The sequence below is a fragment of the Lampris incognitus genome, chromosome 3, assembly GCF_029633865.1.
Source record: "Lampris incognitus isolate fLamInc1 chromosome 3, fLamInc1.hap2, whole genome shotgun sequence".
NCBI classification, from domain to species: Eukaryota; Metazoa; Chordata; class Actinopteri; order Lampriformes; family Lampridae; genus Lampris; species Lampris incognitus.
The window spans coordinates 56,099,179-56,123,355 of NC_079213.1; the positions used below are offsets into that span (position 1 = coordinate 56,099,179).

At 44.5% G+C, this 24,177-nt stretch overlaps 1 protein-coding gene across 2 annotated transcripts in view; it reads left to right on the forward strand.

Annotated features, from left to right (window-relative positions):
• Nucleotides 1-11,152, forward strand: part of st3gal3a (ST3 beta-galactoside alpha-2,3-sialyltransferase 3a) — a 121,905-nt gene extending 110,753 nt beyond the window's left edge. For both annotated transcript variants that reach the window (XM_056276100.1, XM_056276101.1), the window contains exons 10-11: nt 5,248-5,394; nt 9,873-11,152. In XM_056276100.1, the coding sequence (XP_056132075.1) occupies nt 5,248-5,394; nt 9,873-9,977 (252 nt within the window). In that variant the 3' untranslated portion in view covers nt 9,978-11,152. The remainder of the gene's footprint in view (nt 1-5,247; nt 5,395-9,872) is intronic.
• The last annotated feature ends 13,025 nt before the right edge of the window (nt 11,153-24,177 follow it).

A 24,177-nucleotide genomic window follows, 5' to 3' on the forward strand; every position in this document is an offset into this window, starting at 1 on the left:
GGCTAATAAAGGACTTGGCAGTAGCTGCACAGTCCTTTCATTCCTATTGTCATTTACAGAGGGGGTTTTTGTATAAAGGGGAATACAAATGACATCACAAGATAAGGAGAAGAATAAACTATTAAAGTTCACAGCATAAATCTTGTATACTACTGAGTTGTAAGGGAATTAGCCATTATACTGACTGAGAAATAATCTCTGCATGATTCTGAAGTTAAGGTTTACAGGAATAGAGATATCAGTTTGTGGGGTTTGGCTCCCAAATGGGTGAAGAAATGAGGCTACATGACCGTATTAACGACCTGTTTGTGATTTACTAATGGGCTGTTGCTAGTGAGTGAGATGATAGAGTGAAGAAGTGGGCGGAGTTACCTCATGGCGGGGCTTGGTTCCTATATGACACACACCCATTCACTTTTCCCATAGACAGTGTCATGTGACATGTGACTGACTGTGGGAGCATTTATAACAGTGGGATGGTCGTGAGGTTCTCCGGGTGGAATCATCAGAATAAGTCATTAGCAGCTGCACAGAACAATCTGCTTCCTTGGAAAAAGTCAAAGTTCATACGGTATACATATCAGATAAGTCAACTACAAGTCCAGAGTTGCACTGAATTTGAGGAACTCCCATTCACAGAGCTTGAAGATGTGTTGCCTGCACTGGTGGACCTTGTAGCTAAACTCCTCGGGTAGGACAATTCAGCTGTAATTTTGATCAATTCGACAACAAGAACTGTGGTGTATTGTTTTTCTCTTGATTGTCGCCACCAGTCTGAAGTGCATTCTACTGCTTTCCTTCAACTTATTCTGTGATGGAGTGGTGGATTCTCCATAGTAACAGCCCTTCAGGCTCATGGGTACTGTAGATGTTAACATACGGAGCAGACTAAAAGACGTGATTTCTCAGAAATTGACCTGAAACCATTACAACAGATGACCGTGAAATAACCCTATGATGCCAAACATAAATATTCCCTACGAATAGAGGACCACGTTCACGATAACTCCAATCCCCGGCGAATGTGGCAAGGCATTCGGTCTATCACAGACTGCAAAAGCTCCCACTGTCCATGATGCCTCCCTGCCAGACAAGCTAAATTATTTCTATGCCCGCTTCGACAAGAACAATACTGACCCAGCCACAAAAATCCCGAGCCACCCAGAAAACCAGGTGCTCACTCTATCGATCGCAGAGGTCAGAGAATCACTGCGTAGAGTGAACACACGGAAGACTGCCGGACCAGACGGCATACCGGGTCGGGTCCTCCGGGAATGTGCCGACCAGCTGGCTAAGGTCTTCAAAACTATATTTAACCTCTCACTATCCCAATCCATAGTAGTCCTGGCATGCTTTAAGGCCACCTCTATCATTCCTGTCCCCAAAAAAACAACATCCACATGTCTGAATGACTACCGACCCATAGCACTCACCCCCATTGCCATGAAGTGCTTTGAGAGACTAGTTCTGGCTCACATCAAAAACATTATCCCCCCCCCCCCCTCCCACATTCGACCCACATCAGTTCGCCTACCATCCCAAAAGGTCTACTCGGGATGTCATTGCCAGTGCCCTACACGTTGCTCTGACCCACCTTGAACTTAACAACACATACACCCGGATGCTGTTTATAGATTACAGCTCTGCCTTCAACACTATCATTCCCGCCAAACTAACCACCAAACTCCTCTCCCTTGGCCTCAACCCCTCCCTCTGTAGCTGGATCCTGGACTTCCTGACCAACAGACCTCAGTCTGTTAGGTTAGGTGACCACACCTCCTCCACCCTGACCCTCAGCACAGGTGCCCCTCAAGGCTGTGTTCTGAGCCCCCTCCTTTTCTCCCTCTTTACCCACGACTGTCTGCCAACCCACCCTTCAAATGTTATAGTTAAGTTTGCAGATGACACCACAGTCATTGGCCGTATCACCAACAATGACGAGACGGCCTACAGGGATGAGATTCAGCACCTCACATCATGGTGTACTACCAACAATCTTGTCCTAAATGTGCAGAAGACGAAGGAGCTGATTGTGGACTTCAGGAGGTCTAGAAGCTGCAGCCACTCCCCCATACACATCACTGGGGTGGAAGTGGAGCGTGTTTCCAGCTTTAAATTCCTTGGAGTCCACATCAGCGAGGAACTTTCCTGGACATTAAACACCCAGGCCCTTGTGAAAAAGGCCCAACAATGCCTGCATTTCCTGAGGAGGCTGAGGAGCACCCGTCTGTCCCCCAAAATTCTCACCAACTTCTACCACTGCACCATAGAGAGCATCCTGACCAGCTGCATCTCAGTGTGGTACGGCAACTGCACCTCAGTAGACCAGAAAGCTCTGCAGCGGATCATCAAGGCGGCCCAGCATATCACCAGTACTCAACTCCCAGCCATAAAAGACATTTATCAGAAACGCTGCCTTCGAAGGGGTCTCAGCATCAGCAGAGATCCCACCCACCCCAACCATGGACTGTTCTCCCCCCTGCGCTCTGGGAGGTGCTACAGGAGCCTCAGAGCCCGCACTACCAGGCTCAAAAACAGCTTCTTTCCCCAAGCTGTTGCCCACCTGAACCTGGCAACTCACTGAATGTCTGTAGATATTTCTAAATATTTTGTACTCGTGCTCTTTATTAACTTATTTTTAGCTTCTGGTCTTAATGTGTGTATATCTTATACTGTGTTTGGTCTTCATGTGTGTATGTCTTATATTGTGTTTGCTGTGTCTGCCTGTGTCTGTCTTGCACTGTTTGGTGAAGCCACAGCCCTCATTTCATTTTTAACATGTGCCTGCACATTGTTTTTAATGACAATAAACTGAATTGAATTGAATACTGCTTAATCATCCAGGAGTCTCCCAGGAGAGTGCAGGCAGGGTGGAGTGGGTGGAGAAGAGTGTCAGGAGTGATGTGTGACAGAAGGGTACCAGCAAGAGTCAAAGGGAAGGTTTACAAGATGGTTGTGAGACCAGCTATGTTATATGGTTTGGAGACAGTGGCACTGATGAAAAGACAGGAGGTGGAGCTGGAGGTGGCAGAGTTGAAGATGATAAGATTTTCATTGGGAGTGATGAAGAAGGACAGGATTAGGAACGAGTATATTAGAGGGACAGCTCAGGTTGGACGGTTTGGAGACAAAGCAAGAGAGACAAGATTGAGATGGTTTGGACATGTGTGGAGGAGAGTTGCTGGGTATATTGGGAGAAGGATGCTGAATAAGGAGCTGCCGGAGAAGAGGAAGGCCAAAGAGGAGGTTCATGGATGTGGTGAGGGAGGACATGCAGGTGGCTGGTGTTACAGAGGAAGATGCAGAGGACAGGAAGAGATGGAAACAGATGATCCGCTGTGCGCCCCCTAACGGGAGCAGCTGAAAGTAGTAGTAGTAGTAGTAGTTGTAGTAGTAGTAGTAGTAGTAGTAGTAGTAGGTCCAGGAGTCTCTCATGTGTTTGTGTTTAGTACTAGTCTGGTAATCATTAAAAGCAAAAATTAAAATGGTTGGACTGAATGGGAAGAACTCTTCCAGGAACCCACAGCGTCTCCACTTTATAAGAAACAGACAACATTTTAATGTTGGAATAACAGAATAAGCCATGCCTTTTCCATGTAGCTTTGTTTTTTTTTTTTTTTCGTTTGATGGCTGGGAGAGCTGGCGTTGGATCGGCTGAGAGAACTTGGTCTGCTTCGCCCGATGGGCCCAGGGTCCACAGCCCCTGCCTGGAGCTGTGCCCGGGGGGGAAACACCGAGGGCGGTCTGGCAGGGCGCGGAGGCGGGGCAGGCTAAGCTAACTACTAGCCCATGCAGACCGGCACTTCCAACAGTCCTCCTGGCTGGAGTTCCTTCTCTGGGCAGAGGACTTTGTTTGGATTGCGTTGCAGGGTGAACTGCGTTGCAGGGTGGACTGTGTTGTTAACGGTTTGTTTTTGTTGTGTTTTGCTTCTCTGTTTTTTATGTTTTTGGTGGTGTCGTTTTTGGGAAAGTTTGGATGTGTGTTTTTTGTGTTACACTGCTGTGAGCTGGGGGAAACAATAGTTCATTTCTTTGTGTATGCAAGTATGTCTAAGAAATGACAATAAATTGTTCCTGATTCCTGATCCAGCCAGAATGGAGCAGAATGTGGCAGAATGGAGCAGAATGTGGCAGAATGGAGCAGAATGGAGCTAGCTATATGTAGTCAACTTTTAGATGAAACCGTTCATTTCATTATTGTGATCTTATTGTGATATAATACTGTAACAGTGTAACGACCACGGATGTGTAGACTTGATAGTCCTTGGCTAACAGGTCGGACCTTTTAGTTGACTGGTTAGCACAGTCACCTGTGGAGCATGGAACCCGGGTTCGATTCCTGGCTCCCCCCTGAATTCTCGCTACATTGGTGGCAGCAGTGGGACGCATGTGCGCTCGGAGGCGTGAGGGGGCTGGTATGCTGAAGCGTGGGGACGCGTTTCCCGAAAGGGGGGGGTAGCTAGCCCTTGGCTAACGGGTCGGACCCTGTAGTTGTGGTCGTTACACCGTTACAATACTTTTAATTGCTTTTGCTGTAATAATGGCTATAAAGCTGTCCAGCAAGGAGATGTAGATGTCCACTAGACGTCCACTAGTGTTTAAGCAGATGTAGCCAGGTTGTAGCCTGGATGGTACACATCACGTAGACATCTCTGATGTCTAATCAACTTGAAATGGCTTCATGCTTAGGTAAGATGTTTTGGGAAACATTGTCCTTCTTTAAAAATGTTGGGGCTTTGTTTAGTTTCTTAATTGGGGTCCAAGCACTGCGGGGGCTAGCAGAAGTATCAGAAGTAACAAGAATGTGAATGGAGGTTGTAGAGGGGACGCTCGCCCTTCTTTTCGCCCATAAAGCGAAACGCCTCCAGTGGGATTCGTACTGTCATTGACAAGCCTCAGCTGAAAGTAACCTACTGGCAGCATCCACTTGTAGACTGACAGTTGTTGGGCCTTCAGTAAGGTAGACAAAGAAGACAACTCTGTCATTGTCACAAACTACTCACTGTCATGTCTGTCCCCTCACATGTTTTTAATAGTAACAAGAAAGAGAGAGAGAGAGCTGTCTTGTAAAATTACTGAGCCCTTCTGCTCAATGCCAAATACTAGTTATGACTATACTCTGAAAACCCCTCTTGTAACTTGTGTTTAAGTGATCATTACATGTCATTTTCCTCCCCATGACCCAGGCAGCCCCAGTGTGTCTTTGTTGCCTCACTTTACATACATTTTTTTTCTTATTTTTTCCAGAATATTCCAACCCTGGGGACAGTTGCTATAACGATGGCCCTCCATAACTGTGATGAAGTGGCTGTTGCTGGATTTGGTTACAACATGGGCACTCCATATGCCCCCCTGCACTACTATGAGAAGACCAGGATGTCAGCAATCAAAGAAGTAATTGTTGAGATGATTTGGCATTGTGGTATTTACCAGTATCTACATTTCGGCTCACAACAGACACTCATGTATTAGTAAACACATAGACAAAGAGACATGTATGATATTAATATATTAATGTTATTTTCATAACTCCTTTTCAAAGCAAGGTCAAAAAGTTCCTTGCAGATACAAAATTAAAACACATGAGTAACATAATAAACAATATAGACTGTACAGTACTCACAAACTAAAATAAATGAAACAATAGAGCAGTATACAATTATTGTGTCAAATATTGACATAATAGCTGCTGTGACCTGTTACTGAAAGAAAACATGCCTTGCACCTGTAGTAAACTACATCTTCAACTTGCACATTTTTCATACATAGGAAAAGAGAGGTCATCATCAGTCAAAATATCTATATTAATCAAAGATTCAACCGACAAAATCACTTGACTTTCAGTGTTTGTAATAGGTGAGTTCTTTGAATCCCATTTTCTGAGTTCATAAGGTAGATAATTACAATGTTCGTAGCAGCTCAGACATTCTAACAGGCTTTAACAAGGATCAAGTTATGCACTTATTAACGTTATGCACTGGTCCTTTAACAAGGATCGAGTTATGCACTTAATGTTATGCACTGGTCCTTTAACAAGGAACAAGTTATGCACTTATTAATGTTATGCACTGGTCCTTTAACAAGGATCGAGTTATGCACTTAATGTTATGCACTGGTCCTTTAACAAGGGTCGAGTTATGCACTTATTAATGTTATGCACTGGTCCTTTAACAAGGATCGGTGCATAACATTAAGGATCATGTCATCAGCATAAAGATAAAGACAGGTATTTTACGTATTTGGGATTATTTTACATTAGTAATGTATATATGGTAGAAACAGGTCATCTGGGTCAGCACAGAGCTTTGGGGACCTTCTGTACTGACTTGTTACACGGGGAAAGGAACCTGTCATAGTTTTGAGTGGCACATGAGCCACACTTTACAAAGCCAAGAGGATTTAAATGTGAGCAGAGCAGAGACCTTGCATCACATACTGAAATCAAGACGTGATACAATCTCTTTAGCTTCGCTACCAAGGTGGCCATTACCAGCTTCCAAAGTCAGTATTATTTTTTCATTGGTTGGTGAGCTCAGATAAATCTGTTGCTCACATTAAAGTCCTGCTCACAGAGGTGTGACGTATGAGATGCCTGGATGTGAGAATAGTTCACGCTGAGCTTAGATGTCATCAGGTAGGAAACTGAGTGGCTAAGATGGTCATAGATAAGTTATCTGTTTTAACATCAGTCTAATGATCATGTGTCCCAGTATCACCTCCTTCCTTTAGCTTTGGGAAGATACAGCCATGTTCATAGTCCTCAGTTAGCGCCACCTATGTTTGCATTCCCATGATTTTTATTCAGTCAGGTTTAAAGGAAAAAATGCTGTGGCTTCTGTGTCACTTTCCACTGTGCTTTTTGGGAATCTTTGAGTTTTCACAAATTCAGACATGATGATAGTGGTTTGTGGTTTTGGATGTCTGCAGGGTAGTGTATGGGATGGGTATCGGTACTGCTTTAGAGAGGGAAAGGACAGCAGGCCTACACACAGCACCCTGCCTGCTCAGAAATCACTACCTATGTCAGGGACATCACAGGCAGAATGGATTCTTTGTTGCTGACATGCGACCCCCTCATCCCAGGTGTCGGGGTGCAATTTCAGCAATCTACCGACTTGTGTTTCAGTTCAAAGAGGAACAGAGCAGACTCAATCCAGCAACTTATTATGTACAAGGGAGGCGGAGTGAAAAAAAAACAGTCATTTTAACATTTCATTTCATTTCCACAAACTTTTTTTTCTCTTCTTCAGCATGTTAACCCCAACTGTAACAGGATTTCATCAAGAGCCCATTTCAAAAAAGACAAATGACACAACAAAGGCAAAACTCTATTCACCAAGCTGCTGTAAATGTCCTCCCTATGAAAGCCTGCTCCGTGTGAACGACATTCAGATGAAGGAGTCGGTTTAACTTCTTAGACCATTCCAAACATTTCCCTATTGATTAGCACAGAGCAGAAAGTACAAAAGAAGACAGAAAAGACAGGATGGTGTGCAGCAGGTATGGCCTGCAGAGTCTGCACAGCAGTCAGGAGGTAACACTATCAAATAAAGCAAGCTTCTGTTGATCCTGTTAGACGTTAACAAAACTACTGTCTGAAATGCTGCACTCTCAGAGCAGATTGTGTAGTTAGAGTGTCTGTTTGAGTCTCTGTCCATCGTCCTCTCCTGCTCCTGATAGATTTCACGAGTCAGTCTGTTGTCCCTGTAGGCTACCAACAAGAATCAACTGTGCCTGAGATAGTATAACAGCCCTCCTCGGCATAATTATCCTTCTGACAGATGAATGTTTATTTCCGTTACCAAGGGCAGTGCTTTACAGGGTGCATCCACCCTAAAACACATTGTGGTGGTGCTGCTTTGTGCTGCAGTCATGGGCATTGAAGTCTGGCTTTATGAACAGTCACAACTACCCTTCAACACTGGGGAGAAGACAGCCATGACTCTGTTCTGCTGCACTAATGCTGAACACAAGACAGTTTCATACACTCTGTTCTGCTGCACTAATGCTGAACACAAGACAGTTTCATACACTTTTCAAACACTTAAGCCTTTTTCACACTATTCCGTACCTAACACAAACATAACACACCAGCGCACTAACACACAAGAACAGAAAACCTTTGAGAGCTGTGTCAGTGAAATTATTAAATACTATCCAACAATAATTTTGGGTATGCTCTCTGTTTCTCCTCTTTTTTTTTTTTGGAGCCTAAAATAGTGTGCAAGGTTGACAAATCCATATTATATTTTCTGTAATGTTAAATGCCATAGATAATACCAGATATCTCACCACTTTCTGATATGAGTTACATACTTCTTTTACTTCTGTAAGTTGGGAAATATATATGTCCCCATTGACTCTCAGTCATATTGGATTGCTGCAGAGAGTAAAGTTCAAAATTGCAAGATAAGTGTGAAACTAAAGAAGGAGGATCTACTTACAATATAAAATGGTGTAGTGTGGTTGAAGTTGATTACCTGCATACACATAACTGTCAATAGCGCACACGTTGTAGTTAGATACCACTAATGGTGGTGAGCAAATAGGTGTGTAGGTGTTTTCTAAATAAACAACTCATGTGAGTCATGATTACTAATTCTAAGGATGTTTGACTGAAGGGTGGGTTGAGAATGATGAAGACACATCTATTGTTAATGCAACCAGTAATTCTCACCAATTACTGCAATGCTGACCAAGCCCCGGGATGTAGTCCCACTTATTGATTGACTTGATAATTTAGCAATTCAGTTGTTGAATCACTTTGGGAATTTACAACATCTGGGATTTCCCAGAGTGCTTTACAAGACTAAAACATCTCAAAGCAAGCTTTAAGTGTCATTGCCAACAGGTTGTTTTCAAGACGCATAACTTGTGGCGAGTATACATTGTTACAGCTTCAGTCACTCAATATCAATATTTTATATAAAATGTTGATATTAAGTGACTGAAGCTGTAACAATGTTTACATTGTTACTGCTTCAGTTGCTTAATATCAATATTTGTTGATATTAAGTACGTTACATTGTTACAGACTGAAGCTGTAACAATGTAACATTGTTACAGCTTCAGTCAGTCAATATCAACATTCTTACATAAAATGTTGATGCTTGCTCAAAGGTACTTGGTGTAAACAATGACAATACCCAGGATCAGTGCTGAATATGGACTGGTTTCAATCTTTTAGTACATTACCATAAAGCACAATAGAATTTTAGAAGTTAAACACACATTTAGCTTCTCAAAATGTCCAATTATTATCAATGGAGAAGCTTCTGGTTGTGTGTGTTAATGATACTGTGAACACTTTGCTGCCGGATATTGTTGCTTTTGGATAGAGTTGTTTAACCTTTCCAAGTACTGATTGAGAGTTGTCCATTGTTCAAATTATCATCTTAGGGTGGAATTACCTTTTCAACATGGCATCTCGAGTGCTTGGCATAACATACACATTTTTGACAACAATTCCATGCTGGAGAGGTAATAATCAGAGAGGGCTGATCCCTTGAATCATGAGTCTCTATGAGTTTGTAAAGCCATAAGAAATTCCTGGAATTTCCTGAGGCATGCAGTGTCAGATCTGTTCCCACAAACATTTATAATTTTCCAGTGAGTAACTGTGTTCTCCTCTGGTTCTTGAAGTCTTTGACACCACTTGTCACTCTGTTACTACTTGGTCCTACAAACCCCAAAGTGGTTTACTCACATCATGTAGTACTAAGCGGCAAGAATTTATACAACCATTGTTCACACACAAAAATTCTCTTTTAACAAATATCTAAGCATATGTTATGTACCTGCCTTTCCTACCCACCTAGTAAATATGCTTTACATTTAACCACCTTAACCTTTCCTGTGTCTCTCCCACACAGTCTTGGACTCACGACATATCTAAAGAGAAGGAGTTCTTGGTCAAGCTTGTGACAGCGGGAGTCATCCAGGACCTGACTGGTGGGATCCGCGCTACAGGACGATGACAGTCTTTAGTGGAAAGCGTCAGGCTGGCTGCCTCATGTTGGGCCCTGCTCTACTCCGTCCCATCCAGCCTGTCCTAGCATGTCCTTGTGGCCTGGAGGAGGAATTAGAGGGGGACCGGTAAGCTGTTGCTCCCAACCAGAGAGCAGGGTTGGCAGATATCATTCACAACAGACAGTGCAAAGACTGATGCCCTTAGTCCTTATACACATATTTACATTTCACAAAAACATAAAGATGCTGTTATCTTACATGTTGCAAGCAACTGCTTGTTCAACAGCACTGCAGTATTACTGCTTGGTGAGCTGGTTTTCCAGTGCCTGCCTTGGTGTCCATCAAGGCATGTAGGAAGCCCTTGTCCAGGGGGTATGTAAGTGGTTTGAGGAATTGTTGGCATTGGGGAATAAAGCTAGCGGCCCTTGAACGAGGCCACCTGCCTTATTAACCTGCTCCTCCAAACCGCTGCACGCTGAGGTGCCAAGGAGAAGCTGTTGCCGGCTGTAAGCGTCGAGACTGTGCCAAGAAGACTGCCAGAAGTGTCCTTCCATTCATTTACTTGAGTTGAAGAACGATGTCAATATCAACGGAAGGATCCTGCTCGAGTAAAAGTACTGTAAAAGTACTGTATATTTGTTGTATTTTCTATGTTTGTAGCTGAAGTTGTCTGTCATGAGATGCCATCCCGACAGGTGTGTTAATCACAGGTAATGTTAATCACAGGCCCCCAGTCCTGCTGGACTGAGGGCCCAACAGCCCTGTTTACCAGGAGCGAGACATAATTCACTTTGCACGCCTGTCATTTTGTTCTAGAAAGCCAAGGCAGCAGTTGGTTGAAAAGCCATTTATTACTTGTTGTCATGATGTGCTGGGGTGCCATTATGTTAGTTGTTTTTTTTATGTTGTCTCTGTATCCATCAATCATACGTGAGTGTTTTTGCAATCTGTTTAGAAGAAATGAGCTTCACATATATTTATTTTCAGTAAAGAAAGTCAGTTTTATTTCAGAGTTAGAGTGTATGGATGTGTTGCATAGATAATACAAACGTGCACATCTTCAGTCCAGCTACTGTTCATGGACTTCAAGCAATTTAATGCACAAGCCAAAGAAATGATTTGTTAACCCCTGACCCCGAGCACCGCTACTCAAGTTATTATGTCACAAAGTAATAAAAGATGTTGACAATGTTGTTGTTTTTTTTTTCTTCTTCTTGCCACTAACATGATAAGTTTGGAACTGGAAAAGTAGTTTTGAACAGGAAGAGTTTAACGTATTTTTAATCATTAGGTCTGTGGTTAATCACTAGCTCTGTGGTTAACATACTGATATGAAATGATCGTTGATCACACATTTTAAATTGTGCCACACTTCCCTTGTGTTGAACACAACGCCAGCTTGATGAATATTCACACAACAGCAGCACAGCAGTGCATGTCCACATGCAGGCAGTGCCTTCTGGCTAAATACCCCTGCGGTGCAGAGGAGGCTCTTCTGTGCTAAAAAGACGTAAATCCCCTTCCTATCTGTGGAAGTAGCGCGAGTTCGACCAAGGCCGTCATTTTGACGGTTTTGGATTTTGCAAAGTTTAATAACTTTGTGTGAAAAAAACCCTGCCGCTCCGGAATGCTCCTAAAATTGCATAATTTGCATTAAAATGAGTTTTAGATCAATTGCACAAAATGACCATCTCGTAATTTGCGCGTGATGGTGTGCGTCATGTCAGTATTTATGACGCGTGTTCTCGCGTCATTTCCTTGGTGAAGTTCGTTGCTCTGTCCTAGAAACACACTAGCGCCCTCCAGTGCGGAGAAATAGTCTAAACTTGATGTGTGATGATGTCCAACATGTCTGGTTACAGACGCCGTTACAGACGCACCATGACTACCACCGAGGCGTTGCAGTATTTACAGGCGTTGGGACAGCCGCCATTTTAAATTGTTTAAAAATAGTATTAAAGTTGTTAAAATGTTAATTTTGGAGTAAGTTTCATTACAGACACACTAACATATGTAATGCATTAATATCTCAGTTGGGTATTTATCTTGACACAATATAGAGTTTAAACACCGGCCGTCATTTTGACCGCCCATGGTCATTTTAAGTAGGAGAGAAGTTCCGGTCGTTCTGGTGTGCACACTAGTGGGAAGGTGCAGGCTGAAAGAAAGAGAATATTATTATTTCACATTATTCTTACCATTTTATAGCCAGCACAACTCAGAGAAGTTATTGGTTTAACATGCAACCAACCAACCACCACATTGTTAGATTTTCCCGATTATATTTTATTTTATTTTATTTTTTAATAAAAATAGCGGCTTTTTGAATTCTGTAATTTCTGAAACTAGGTTATTCAGTTATCCTCTTTCTGCTAACCAACAAGCCAAGCTCATTTTCGGAGATGAGCTCTCGTGTGGACTGCAGCCTAATCTGCACACAATACCTATCAGACGACCTGAAGACGTGCTGAAGTGCTGCTGGGCCTAAGCAGCATCTGCAGCCAAGAGCAAACGTTTTTAGAAAGTGTGTGATACCACAGGCAGCTGTGCTCTGGACCGAAGGAGCAGGTGGCCACTATTTAAAGTGGATCCTTGACCTGGACATTTTCAGCGGGCAGGGAGTGGGGTGACTGGATGAATGCACAGGGACAGAAGCTCCACGTTGCTATGTAGGTGGCCTGGGGATTACGACGTGACTGAAGACACCGGGAGATAGCTCCAGCATACCAGCAACAATGGCCAGACTAGCTTCTGTTGCAAACCAGGCTTCTTTCTTTTTGTGTGTGAAACCTGAGGCCCACCCCTGGTCAAAGACCGTCATTTTGTTTTAATTAAACCTTAAACAGGAGGCAGCTTTTGCTGCTCTCTAGCAGAGTGTGACTGTGCATGCTCAGGTTCCACATGCTTTATCCCTCCTGACACCGCATCTGTGCTGGATATGGAGGCAGCACACTGACCATTACAGACCTGTAGTGAAACAGCAGGCCCGTGAAGCTCTCCCATATGGAGAGCATGGCTGCTGCCTGCACTGTGGATGCAGGCTAATGACTGGGTGCTGAGAAGTTTCAGTTTTTGCCCTTCTCAAAAGGTGTGGAACCGTCCACCTTTACATTGAATACTGTAGATTACAGATTTGTTGCTCGTGTGGTCATCTTGGACATGTGTAGCAACACATCCACAGGGCTCTGACAGTGTCAAGGCAATCCGCTTGTCATGTGGCTGGGAGGTTCGTATCCCAGACTCACCGTAACCGGTCACGGCCAGAGCGTCCATGGGGTGAGGCATTTATTAGGCCACCCTTACCCGAGGGATAGTGGGTGTAGATCGGTGTAGTGTTCGGGGACTCGTTCTCCAGCGACCCCTCTGGCCCACCTGGGCACCTGCAGCCAAGCAACTGAAAGCATTCTCCCAACGCCTCCTTCACGGCTTGAAGGTGATGCAATCCATGCGAGACTTCAGCGTGTAAAATAGCGAGAGCAGCTGGTGTTACAACTATCCCCTTCCTTTGGAAACGTGAGCCAGGGGAGTTATTCGACAAGAGTTCCGGCCATATGCCATTGGGTTAATCGGGTGGGATAAGGGGAAAAACTAGAATTAAAAAAAAAAGGTATCAGCAACAGGGGGCTAAATAATGAAACTAAATATTAATTTGTTGACCTATTTGATTCTACTTTTTTCTCTGTTCTGGCTCCCTGCTGTAGTCAGGTGGGGTCGTTGCCACCAGTGAGACATCATCCAGGCAGGTGTGGGTTGGAAAAGAGGGACCTGTTGTGTAAAGACCAGCCACGTGTCTGTGAAGGTACAACCCTTACAAGAGTTTTTAAAGGCTTCTCCTATTTTCTCCTCACCATTCATGTTGCCAGTCAGTAGACTTCATTTTCACATCCATCTATCCGTCCTGTACTGTACTGGACTGGACTGTACTGGATGTTACTCCTGCTAGCCGCCTGCAGTGTCATGCAAGTCCACACGCACAACTGGCTCATTCCAATTCATTTCAAAAAGACCTCCATGGTTCACAATGCTACCATTGAGAACTACTTCGGCTAGTTCAAGATGTTCCGCTTGTTTCATTGCAGAGTCCCTTGGTCTTTGCTGGACCCAGATCTTTGCTGGACCCAGGTCTTTGCTGGATGGTGGGCTGACACTTGCCTATGCAGAGCTGCCTGTATGCAGCAGCATTACATGCATGTATGTACGTACATCCAAGCAGTGTGTTGGTGTTGGGTGAATTGTGGAGTGTGCAGGAGCTGTGTATCCAGTATGAAGCTTCCACTTCCGGTGTGGGAAGATGGCGGCATGAATTCACGTTTAGGGCGGCCTCACCCAGCACCGTCCATGCAGCGTCTTCGTTCACATCTGCATCTAAGTTTATCTTCGTTTGATGGCTGGGAGAGCTGGTGCTGGATCAGCTGGGAGAGCTTGGTCTGCTGCGCTGTGGGCCCAGAGACCACAGCCCTGCCTGGAGCTGTGCCTGAAGAAGAAGCACCGAGGGCGGTCTGACAGGACGTGGAAGTGTGGCAGGCTAAGCTAACTGCTAGCCCATGCAGACCAGCAGCTCTGACAGTCATCCTGGCTGGCGTTCCTTCTCCTGGACAGTGATGTTTTGTTTGTTTGTTTAGTGTGGATATGCGTGTTAGTTTAGATATGTGTGTTAGTTTGGGTATGTGTGTTAGTGTGGATATGTGTGTTAGTTTAGATATGTGTGTTAGTTTGGATATGTGTGTTCTTGTAGTTTTTGGATATGTGTTGCTGTCTTTGTGTTGCGCTGCTGTGGGCTGGGGAAACCATGTTTGGTGTCGTTTTGTGTGTGCTCGTGCATGAAATGAAACGACAGTATTTCTGATGTGACAGTGTTTCTGATTGTGATTGTGTTTCTGATTGTGATTGTGAGGAAGTTCAGGGGGATGAATGTGAAAGTTGACTCAACAGATAGTGTCCAGCAGAAAACTGTAACAGACTTAAAAAATCAAAGCAGTCCTCTGAACTGGAGTGGACCAACCTTGCAGCTGCAAAGCAACAAACTGGGTGCTGCCACCAGCAGGAGACTGAGAATCGTGCAGGAACCCTCAGAAGTGCTGACCCCATCTCACATCAGCACTCATGCCTCCTCCCAGGGGCTCAGCCGGGCCCCTGCTAAAGGTCATCTTGATACAAGTACTGTGATGGTATTGGCCTAGTTAGAGCTTTTTGTCAGATTGCTATCTTCATAGGACTCCCGAGACCGAGACACGCTGAACTATTTGGAAACGGGGTCCAAGCACTATTGGCAGCCAGGCCTCAGGGCACATGGAGACTGCAGGGTATAGTGATCCAGTTCCAGTCAGCACACAGATACCCATGGTGGTTTTGTGAGGCATCCTCCGTCTGTGTCAGCCTGTTCTGTGGTGGTGTTATCAGGCTTGTCTCCCTGCCAGCTGCAGTCAACCTTGACCAGAGATGCACGTGTGGTTTGACAGCACGCCATGTCACACATCCAGTTTGCTCCATAACCTATAGGCGCCGCTGCTTCTGGTTAAAAAGTTATCTGGCTACGTCAGGAATAAGAAGTACTATCAAACAAATCCACAAATACAATACTTCCCCTCCTGAGCAGACTGGGGTCACTGTTCTGGACTGGCTCTGTGATCCCATCTCCTCTGTTGCCCACTCCTCACTAGCGTTCAATCACCACTGTTGTTGCAGTTGAAATCTGTATGGCTGAAAATACATCAAGATGACAGCGGTTTAAATGGATGTTACTATAAAATGGTTCCAGTCATCAGGTTTTACTTTGAAGGTTTGCCTCATCCCACTTTTGGAGAGGGAAAAAAAGTTACATGTAGTTAAGCATAGCAACTGGAAAGGTCCAGCAGCTAGGATTGAAAGATTAACTGCAGCGGATTAGAGACCAGATGCACATCAGCGTAATCAGACAATCAGTCAACTTTGTGCAGTCTGGACAGCAGGCTGTGAGGAAGAGGAAGGTAAGAGGGTCTGAGCAAGGGTGTTATTGAGTCTAATGGACGGATGAACAGTGCTTCCACTTGAATAAAGCAGACACTGTGTGGATGTCAAAGTGGCCCAGAGTCTGAGCAGGTGGGCCGTATTGGCTCGACTGGGGGTTTGGAGCCGACTGTGTGGGCAGGAGCAGGTGGAGGACGAGGCTCCATGGGTGATGACCTGGACATGTGTCCTGCAGGTCAGGGGTTCAAAACATCTTCATGCCAAGACCCACCTGTGGAGATGCTCCTTGGCCCGGGACCCACCAAATATTTTGTGTAGGAAAATAAACAACTTAAATTCTCAGTACCTGTCAAAAACTAACTACGGATGCAGCAATGTCACTTCTTCACTGCCCATACCAATTCAGAGTGTGACTTTTTGAGTATCATCCGGCCTCCAACTTCTACTGGACAGTCCAACCGTGGACCATTAGTTTGGGCTTAGTGAAGGGAATAATTTACAAGAATCAGATGTTTTTGGGTTTTTTTTGCCATGTTACACATGGCTTTTGGCATCAGATTTTAGTCTTGGGTAAAATCTCCAGTACCAATAGTCCATTTGAGCCTGGTAGCCTGACATCTGGTACCAGCCTGGCATCTGGCACAAGCCTGGCATCTGGTACCAGCCTGGCATCTGGTGTCGGTGCATCCCTGTGATTAACAACCCTCTCTGCATTGTTGATCAGTGGAGTATTCTCCATTTCAGTCTTTAATCGGGGCCCTGCAGCAGATGACACACGTCAGCAGTAAACATGGTTTTAGTGATACTGTAGGATAATATTAGTGATGATACTGTAGGGTACTATTAGTGATGATACTGTAGGATAATATTAGTGATGATACTGTAGGGATGATACTGTAGGATTAGTGATGATACTGTAGGGTAATATAAGTGATGATACTGTAGGATAATATTAGTGATGATACTGTAGGGTAATATTAGTGATGATACTGTAGGGTAATATTAGTGATACTGTAGAATAATATTAATGATGATATTGTAGGGATGATACTGTAGAATAATATTAGTGATGATACTGTAGGGATGATACTGTAGGATTAGTGATGATACTGTAGGGTAATATAAGTGATGATACTGTAGGATAATATTAGTGATGATACTGTAGGATAATATTAGTGATGATACTGTAGGGTAATATTAGTGATGATACTGTAGGATAATATTAGTGATGATACTGTAGGATTAGTGATGATACTGTAGGGTAATATAAGTGATGATACTGTAGGATAATATTAGTGATGATACTGTAGGGTAATATTAGTGATGATACTGTAGGATAATATAAGTGATGATACTGTAGGGTAATATTAGTGATACTGTAGGATAATATTAGTAATGATACTGTAGGGTAATATTAGTGATGATACTGTAGGATAATATAAGTGATGATACTGTAGGGTAATATTAGTGATGATACTGTAGGATAATATAAGTGATGATACTGTAGGGTAATATTAGTGATACTGTAGGATAATATTAGTGATGATACTGTAGGGTAATATTAGTGATGATACTGTAGGGTAATAATAGTGATGATACTGTAGAATAATAGTAGTGATGATACTGTAGGATAATATTAGTGATGATATTGTAGGGATGATACTGTAGGATTATTGATGATATTGTAGAGTAATATTAGTGATGATACTGTAGGGTAACATTCGTGATGATACTGTAGGGTAATATTAGTGATACTGTAGAATAATATTAGTGATGATATTGTAGGGATGATACTGTAGAATAATATTAGTGATGATACTGTAGGGTAATATTAGTGATGATACTGTACAGTAATATTAGTGATGATAGTGTAAGGTAATATTAGTGATGATACTGTAGGGATAATACTGTAGGATTGGTGATGATACTGTAGGATAATATTAGTGATATTGTAGGATAATATTACTGATGATACTGTAGGATAATATTAGTGATGATACTATAGGATAATATTAGTGATGATACTGTAGGATAATATTGTTTGTATTATCAAAAAGTAGGACAAATTAATGTCTTCTTGCTTCATTTGAATAAAAATATATTTGATCACAAAAAATAATTTAAATGTACCCTTTCATTCCTCTGTCTCCTAACAAACTGTGTTCTTTGTGGACATCCTGCAGCCCATCCGGTCCACTTTAGCAGCACAGCCATGAGTGACCTGCTGAGACCGCCGCTGCAGCAGCTGTCAGTCATCTCTCTGAGATGACACATCAAGTCCCTCCATTCTGAGATCCAGTGTCAGACCTCGGGAGGATTACTGGAGGTCTGCGCTTCTTGTCAGATCCTTCAAAGCCTTTGACCAGGTCTGACCAGGTTTGATCAGGTCTGACCAGGTCTGACCTCTTATGTCTGTTCCATGCTAACTGATCAGGTAAGGTATCAAATCAACAACTTGCAGCGTGTTTGATAAAGCGACATGTGGTCACATGGTAACATCCTTACAGTGTGACATTAAAATGCATTACTTTTACATTTTAGTAGTTGAACTAAACAAAGGAATAGTCCAGTGTTAAAATGTGTGTAACACTTCTAATTCACAAGCTGACATTTACTCACATCCAGCTGTATCATCTGCATAGACTTTTTTGGGGGGAGGGGCTCCACAAAATGGTTGTAAGTGAGTGCACTGACACTTATTTACTGTTTCTAAGACATTAGTTAATGTAATGTCCGTAGACGCCTTATCTTACTGACATAAGATTAATTCAAGAATGAGCTGACTTCGTAGGTTCTTAACTGTGTAGCTTTTACTAGCGTTCGTTCAACATACAACCTTCTTAACATGAGCGTCTAACTTCCTGTATACGTCACACGCACTGCACGTACACCCGTGAGTAGGTCCAGTTAAACAAGTGACAGGACCTTCAAAATAATAACATCTTTCATTCATTACATCTCCCCCTTTAAGATGATTTTCTAAACATTTCTCTGAACATTTACTGCCAACAATTTTAACTCCAGTTTAGCAACTCCTGACATTAACCGTAGCTTTATTTGACAAATAAAATAATACCATTTTCTTTCTTTCAGCAACTGTAAAACAGAAAGAGCAAAGACATAAAACATCTTTGATTTACATTGTCCAACATTTTACTGACAGGCCTGGGGTGTAAGCTTTAAAGAGTCCATAACTCAACTGAAATATTTATATTTTAATTCCAACCTGTATATCACCCCCCTTTTCGCAAAAAAATCTCCCACAGTACACAAGTCCATACGCCTCACAAATCCAGCCGGATTGCTGGCTTGCTCACCCTGCCAGAGCGAGTAACATGTGATGTGGAAGTTGGCATTTCTGCTGCTCGGGACTCATCCGTGTTTCCACTCTCCCCTGGAGTGACATGGTCAGGATCCCTGCTGACAAAGGTGAGTGTTGTGGGTGTGGCCAACAGGTGGCGCCTGTTCCTTCTGTAATGTTCACCTTGAGCTGTCCACTATGTAGGATCTGGGAGTGGAGCTCTGACTGTGAACAACTGCTGGCATTGTCCATGTTTTCTGTCCATCAAGTTTGGTGAGTACTGCGTCACCCGAGTTCAGTGGGCGCAGTGTCCGCACGCCGTTCCTGCGGTTGTAGTAGAAAGCCTCCCTCGATTTGGATGCGGCGTCAGCGGTTTTGATCAGTTCCTCTTTAGGCCAGGCCAGTTTCAGGTTATGCTGCAATGTGGGTAAGGTGGTTCTGATTCTCCTACCCATGAGCAATTCCGCTGGACTGGCTCCAGTGGAAGAAGAGGGTGTAGCTCTGTATGTCAACAGGGTGAGGAGAGGGTCTTCCTGTCTTAATATGCTTTTGGCTATCTGAACAGCCCTCTCTGCCTGTCCATTACTCTGGGGGTAGTGTGGGCTTGAAGTCACATGGATGAAATCACAATCCTCACTGAACCTCCTCATCTCTTCTGAAACTAGCTGTGGCCCATTATCGCTAACTACAATTTCAGGGATACCAAAACGTGCAAATGTAGCCTTCAGCCTAGCTACAACCTGACTGCTAGTAGTTGTTGGTAGATTTAGGATCTCCAAAAACCTGGAATAATAGTCAGACACTATCAAGTAGTTTTGCTTTTTGTACTCACACAGGTCAATGCCAACTTTCTGCCATGGTCTGGATGGGAGCTCACTTGACATTAAAGGCTCTTTTCTCTGTGTGTTCTTGTGTTCTCTGCAGAATTGACATTGCTGTATCTTTGTTGTAATGTGCTCTGTCATTTTGGGCCACCACACTGATTGGCTAGCTCGCTCTCTGCACTTAACTATCCCCTGGTGCCCGTCGTGTATTCTCTCTAAGATCACCTCCCTCATCTCTGTGGGAATGACGATACGACTGCCTCTGATGACTAAACCATCTACCTCAGATAACTCCCCTCTCACCTGATAAAAGTCTCTGACTGTCTCCGGCACTTTATCGACATACTCAGGCCAGCCGTGTCTGATGAAGCCCAACACTGTCTGGAGCTGCAGATCCCCATCCGTGCTCTGTTTTATCTCCTGCATCCTTTGGGGTGTGGCAGGCACCTGGCACACGATGGCATCGTTGTGCGCCGCAACATCATCATGAGAAGCACCATCTCCGGAGCGCTGCTCTGGGCCTCTGGAGAGTGCGTCAGCCACAGCTAACGTTTTGCCTGGTGCGTATTCAGCCACTGCATTGAAACGCATCAGCCTCATTAACAGTCTCTGGCACCTAATGGGCACATTATCCAAGTCTTTGCTGTTCATGAGAGGCACTAGTGGTTTATGATCGGTGACAAGTCTGAAATTGTCAAGCCCAAACAAATACTTCTCGAACCTTTCACATGCCCAGACGCTGGCTAAACACTCTTTCTCGATCCGTGCGTACCTTGTCTCTGCGTCACTCAGCCGTCGGGAGCAGTAGGCCACGGGCTTCCAGTGTTCCCTGTGCTGCTGGAGCAGAACGCCCCCCAGCCCGTAGCTGCTGGCATCTGCTGACACCACCGTAGCCTTAGTGACGTCATAAAAGGTGAGTACCGGGGCGGTGGCGAGTGCTGCTTTAAGGTCTTGGAATGCTGTGTTCTGTGCAGGTCCCCACAGCCACTCTGTCGTTGCTTTAAGCAGTCCATAAAGCGGCTGACCTACAGTGGACAGCTCTGGGACGCATTTTGCCAAATAGTTCACCATCCCGAGGAACCTCTTGAGTTCCGTCACGTTCTGGGGCTGAGGAAAGTTCTCTATTCCGGCCACTTTGTCCGGGTCAGGTCTGATGCCTGCCTCGTCGATGATGTGACCAAGGAAGTGGACTTGTTTCTGTTTGAACTTGCATTTCGCTTGGTTCAGTTTGAGACCTGCTGTTTCAATGACCCCCAGCGCCTCTGCTAGGCGCCGGTCATGGATTTCCTCAGTCTCTCCATGTATAAGGATGTCATCCATGTACACCTCTGTGCCCTCTAGCCCGGTCAGAGTTTCCGCCATCTTTCTCTGGAAAATCTCTGGAGCACTCATTATACCAAATGGAAGGCGGCAGAAAGCATACCTCCCAAATGGGGTGATGAAAGTGGTGAGCCCCCTGCTGTCTTCATGCAAGGGGATCTGGTAAAACCCACTTGCTGCATCCAACGTTGTGAAGAACTTTGACCCTGCGAGCCTTGGCATTATTTCCTCCATAGTGCGCAGCACGTATTTCTCACGTTTCACCGCTCAATTCAGCCTCCTGAGGTCAGCGCAGCAGCGAACCTCTGTCTTGTTCGGTTTCAGCACCGGCACCATAGCGGCGCACCATTCTGTGGGCTGAGTCACTTTTTCAATAATGCCCTCATTTTCCATGCGCTGCAGTTCTTTCTTAACCAGTGGTACAAGTGGCAGCGGTATCCGTCTGGCTGTATGCACCGCGTATGGCTGGGCACCCTCCACCAGAGCTATTTTCACTGGGTCTGTTTTCAGCAGTCCACTTGAACCGAAAACTCCACTGACCTCATCCATCCGCTTCACTAGACCCATCTCCACTGCCTCTGGACGACTCAGCAGACAGCTGCCTCTCCCCTTGATCACATACACTGGAAAGGAGTATTGTTTCTCCTTGTAGTTGGTTGTGGCTTGAAACTGTCCTATGCAGCTGATGTTTCCACCTGGGTTTATGAAGCATGTGTCAGGAGGTCCCAGTTTTATGTTTGGCTTCAGCTTTTTAAATGTCCCTTGGTTGATAACAGTAGCGTCGGCCCCGTGTCAATTTTAAAGGTTATTGGTACATCACTTATTGTTAAACTAACAGTCCAATCTTCCTGACTGCTCTCTTTGCCAACTTCTCCCAGGAAGTACAGCTGTTTAACCTCTTCAGTGACTTCTCTCACCGCTTTAGAGTGACATACACGCTCCCAATATCCCTTTTTATGACACTTGTTGCACTTACTGTTCATTGCAGGACACTTCCGCTCATCGGTGTGCTGCGTCTTGCCGCACCTCCCGCATTCATCTACTTTGTTGGTTGCAGGACTGCTGCCACCATGACGCTGTCCGCCCTTTTTGTTTTGGCGTCCGTCCCGCCGTTGGACAACATTGACGTTAGCCATCTGGGCCTCTGGTTGGTTAGCTTGGAGGCTGAGCTGCTTTGTTATTGCCTCCGCCTGGCGCACTTGTTCAATGACTTTCACCAGAGTAAGGTCCGCTGTGAGCTGGAACTGACGGGAGAGCACTTTGTCTTTTGTGCCCACTACCAGACGATCTCTGATATGTTCATCCCTCTAGTCCCCAAACTCACAGTGTTAAGACAGCTCATACAATGTCCGGATGTACATCTCCGCTGTTTCTCCTGGCTGCTGGCTACGTTGATAGAAGCACGCCCTCTCATGTATGATGTTATGGCGGAGAATAAAGTAGTCGTCGAACTTTTTCAGTACGATATCATTGTCCACTTTATCACCCTCCGCCGCGAAGTCAAACGAGCTGAATATCTTTTCAGCCTCGCTTCCCATTGCATAAATCAGCGAACTCACTTGAATCTCCCCGTCGTCTTTATCCAGCTTTGTCGCGAGCCTGAAGCGCGAAAACCGTTGTTTCCACTCCGGCCATTCAACGGGGCAGTCAAACTTGAATTCACTCGGCGGATTAAACTTCGGCATGACCGCTCGTGTTCAGATACACAGACTATTCTGACACCATGTAATGTCCGTAGACGCCTTATCTTACTGACATAAGATTAATTCAAGAATGAGCCGACTTCGTAGGTTCTTAACTGTGTAGCTTTTACTAGCGTTCGTTCAACATACAACCTTCATAACATGAGCGTCTAACTTCCTGTATACGTCACACGCACTGCACGTACACCCGTGAGTAGGTCCAGTTAAACAAGTGACAGGACCTTCAAAATAATAACATCTTTCATTCATTACAGTTAACATCACAATACTCTCTGGTAAGCAAACTGGCAAAACATCATTTCCTCATTCTGTGCCTCATGTACCTTGGTATGTTGTGTAGTCTGGTATGTTGTGCACCTTGGTATGTTGGGTAGCCTGGTATGTTGTGTGGCTTGGTACGATGTGTGGCTTGGTATGCTGTGTACCTTGGTATGTTGTGTAGCCTGGTATGTTGTGTGTCTTGGTATGTTGTGTAGCCTGGTATGTTGTGTAGCTTGGTATGTTGTGTAGCTTGGCATGTTGTGTAGCTTAGTATGGTCCATGCTGTTTCATTTAAAGAAACATTTCAGAGTGCCAACAAGTACGAGTTTAGCTGTCTTTGAACGGGCCTGAAGCTGTTTAACATGTTTCCCTCTGTAAACGATCAAAGCTCCTTTTCTGGAACCTCGATAACAAACCTCATCCGGCAGAGTGAAAGAGGCCATGTGTGCGTAAAGGATGGTAGGAAAAACTCCACGGGAGACAGGGGTGGACGGGCTGAAGGCTAACTGTGTCTGAAATGAGATGTTAAGCAGCTGAATCGGCTCGGTGCATTAATGTCGCGCTGCGGAACTTCCGGGTTTGTCTGTTTGCATAAGAACTTCCGGTACAACCGGCGCTAACGTCCTGCTGAATCATTAGTTAGCTGTTAACTTATCCGTCCGAAATCTTAATTTCGTCCGAAAAATCAATGAATCAAACAGGGCAAAAAGGGGCGTTCAAGTACCAACGCCGTGAATCAGGCTCCACTGAGCACTGTTGTGTGCCGCAGTGTGCAGCGAATTCGGCGCGTTATAACTCTCTTTTAAGTTTCCATTCATTCCCAAGTAGCTGCGAGGAAAGAGCCAAGTGGCTA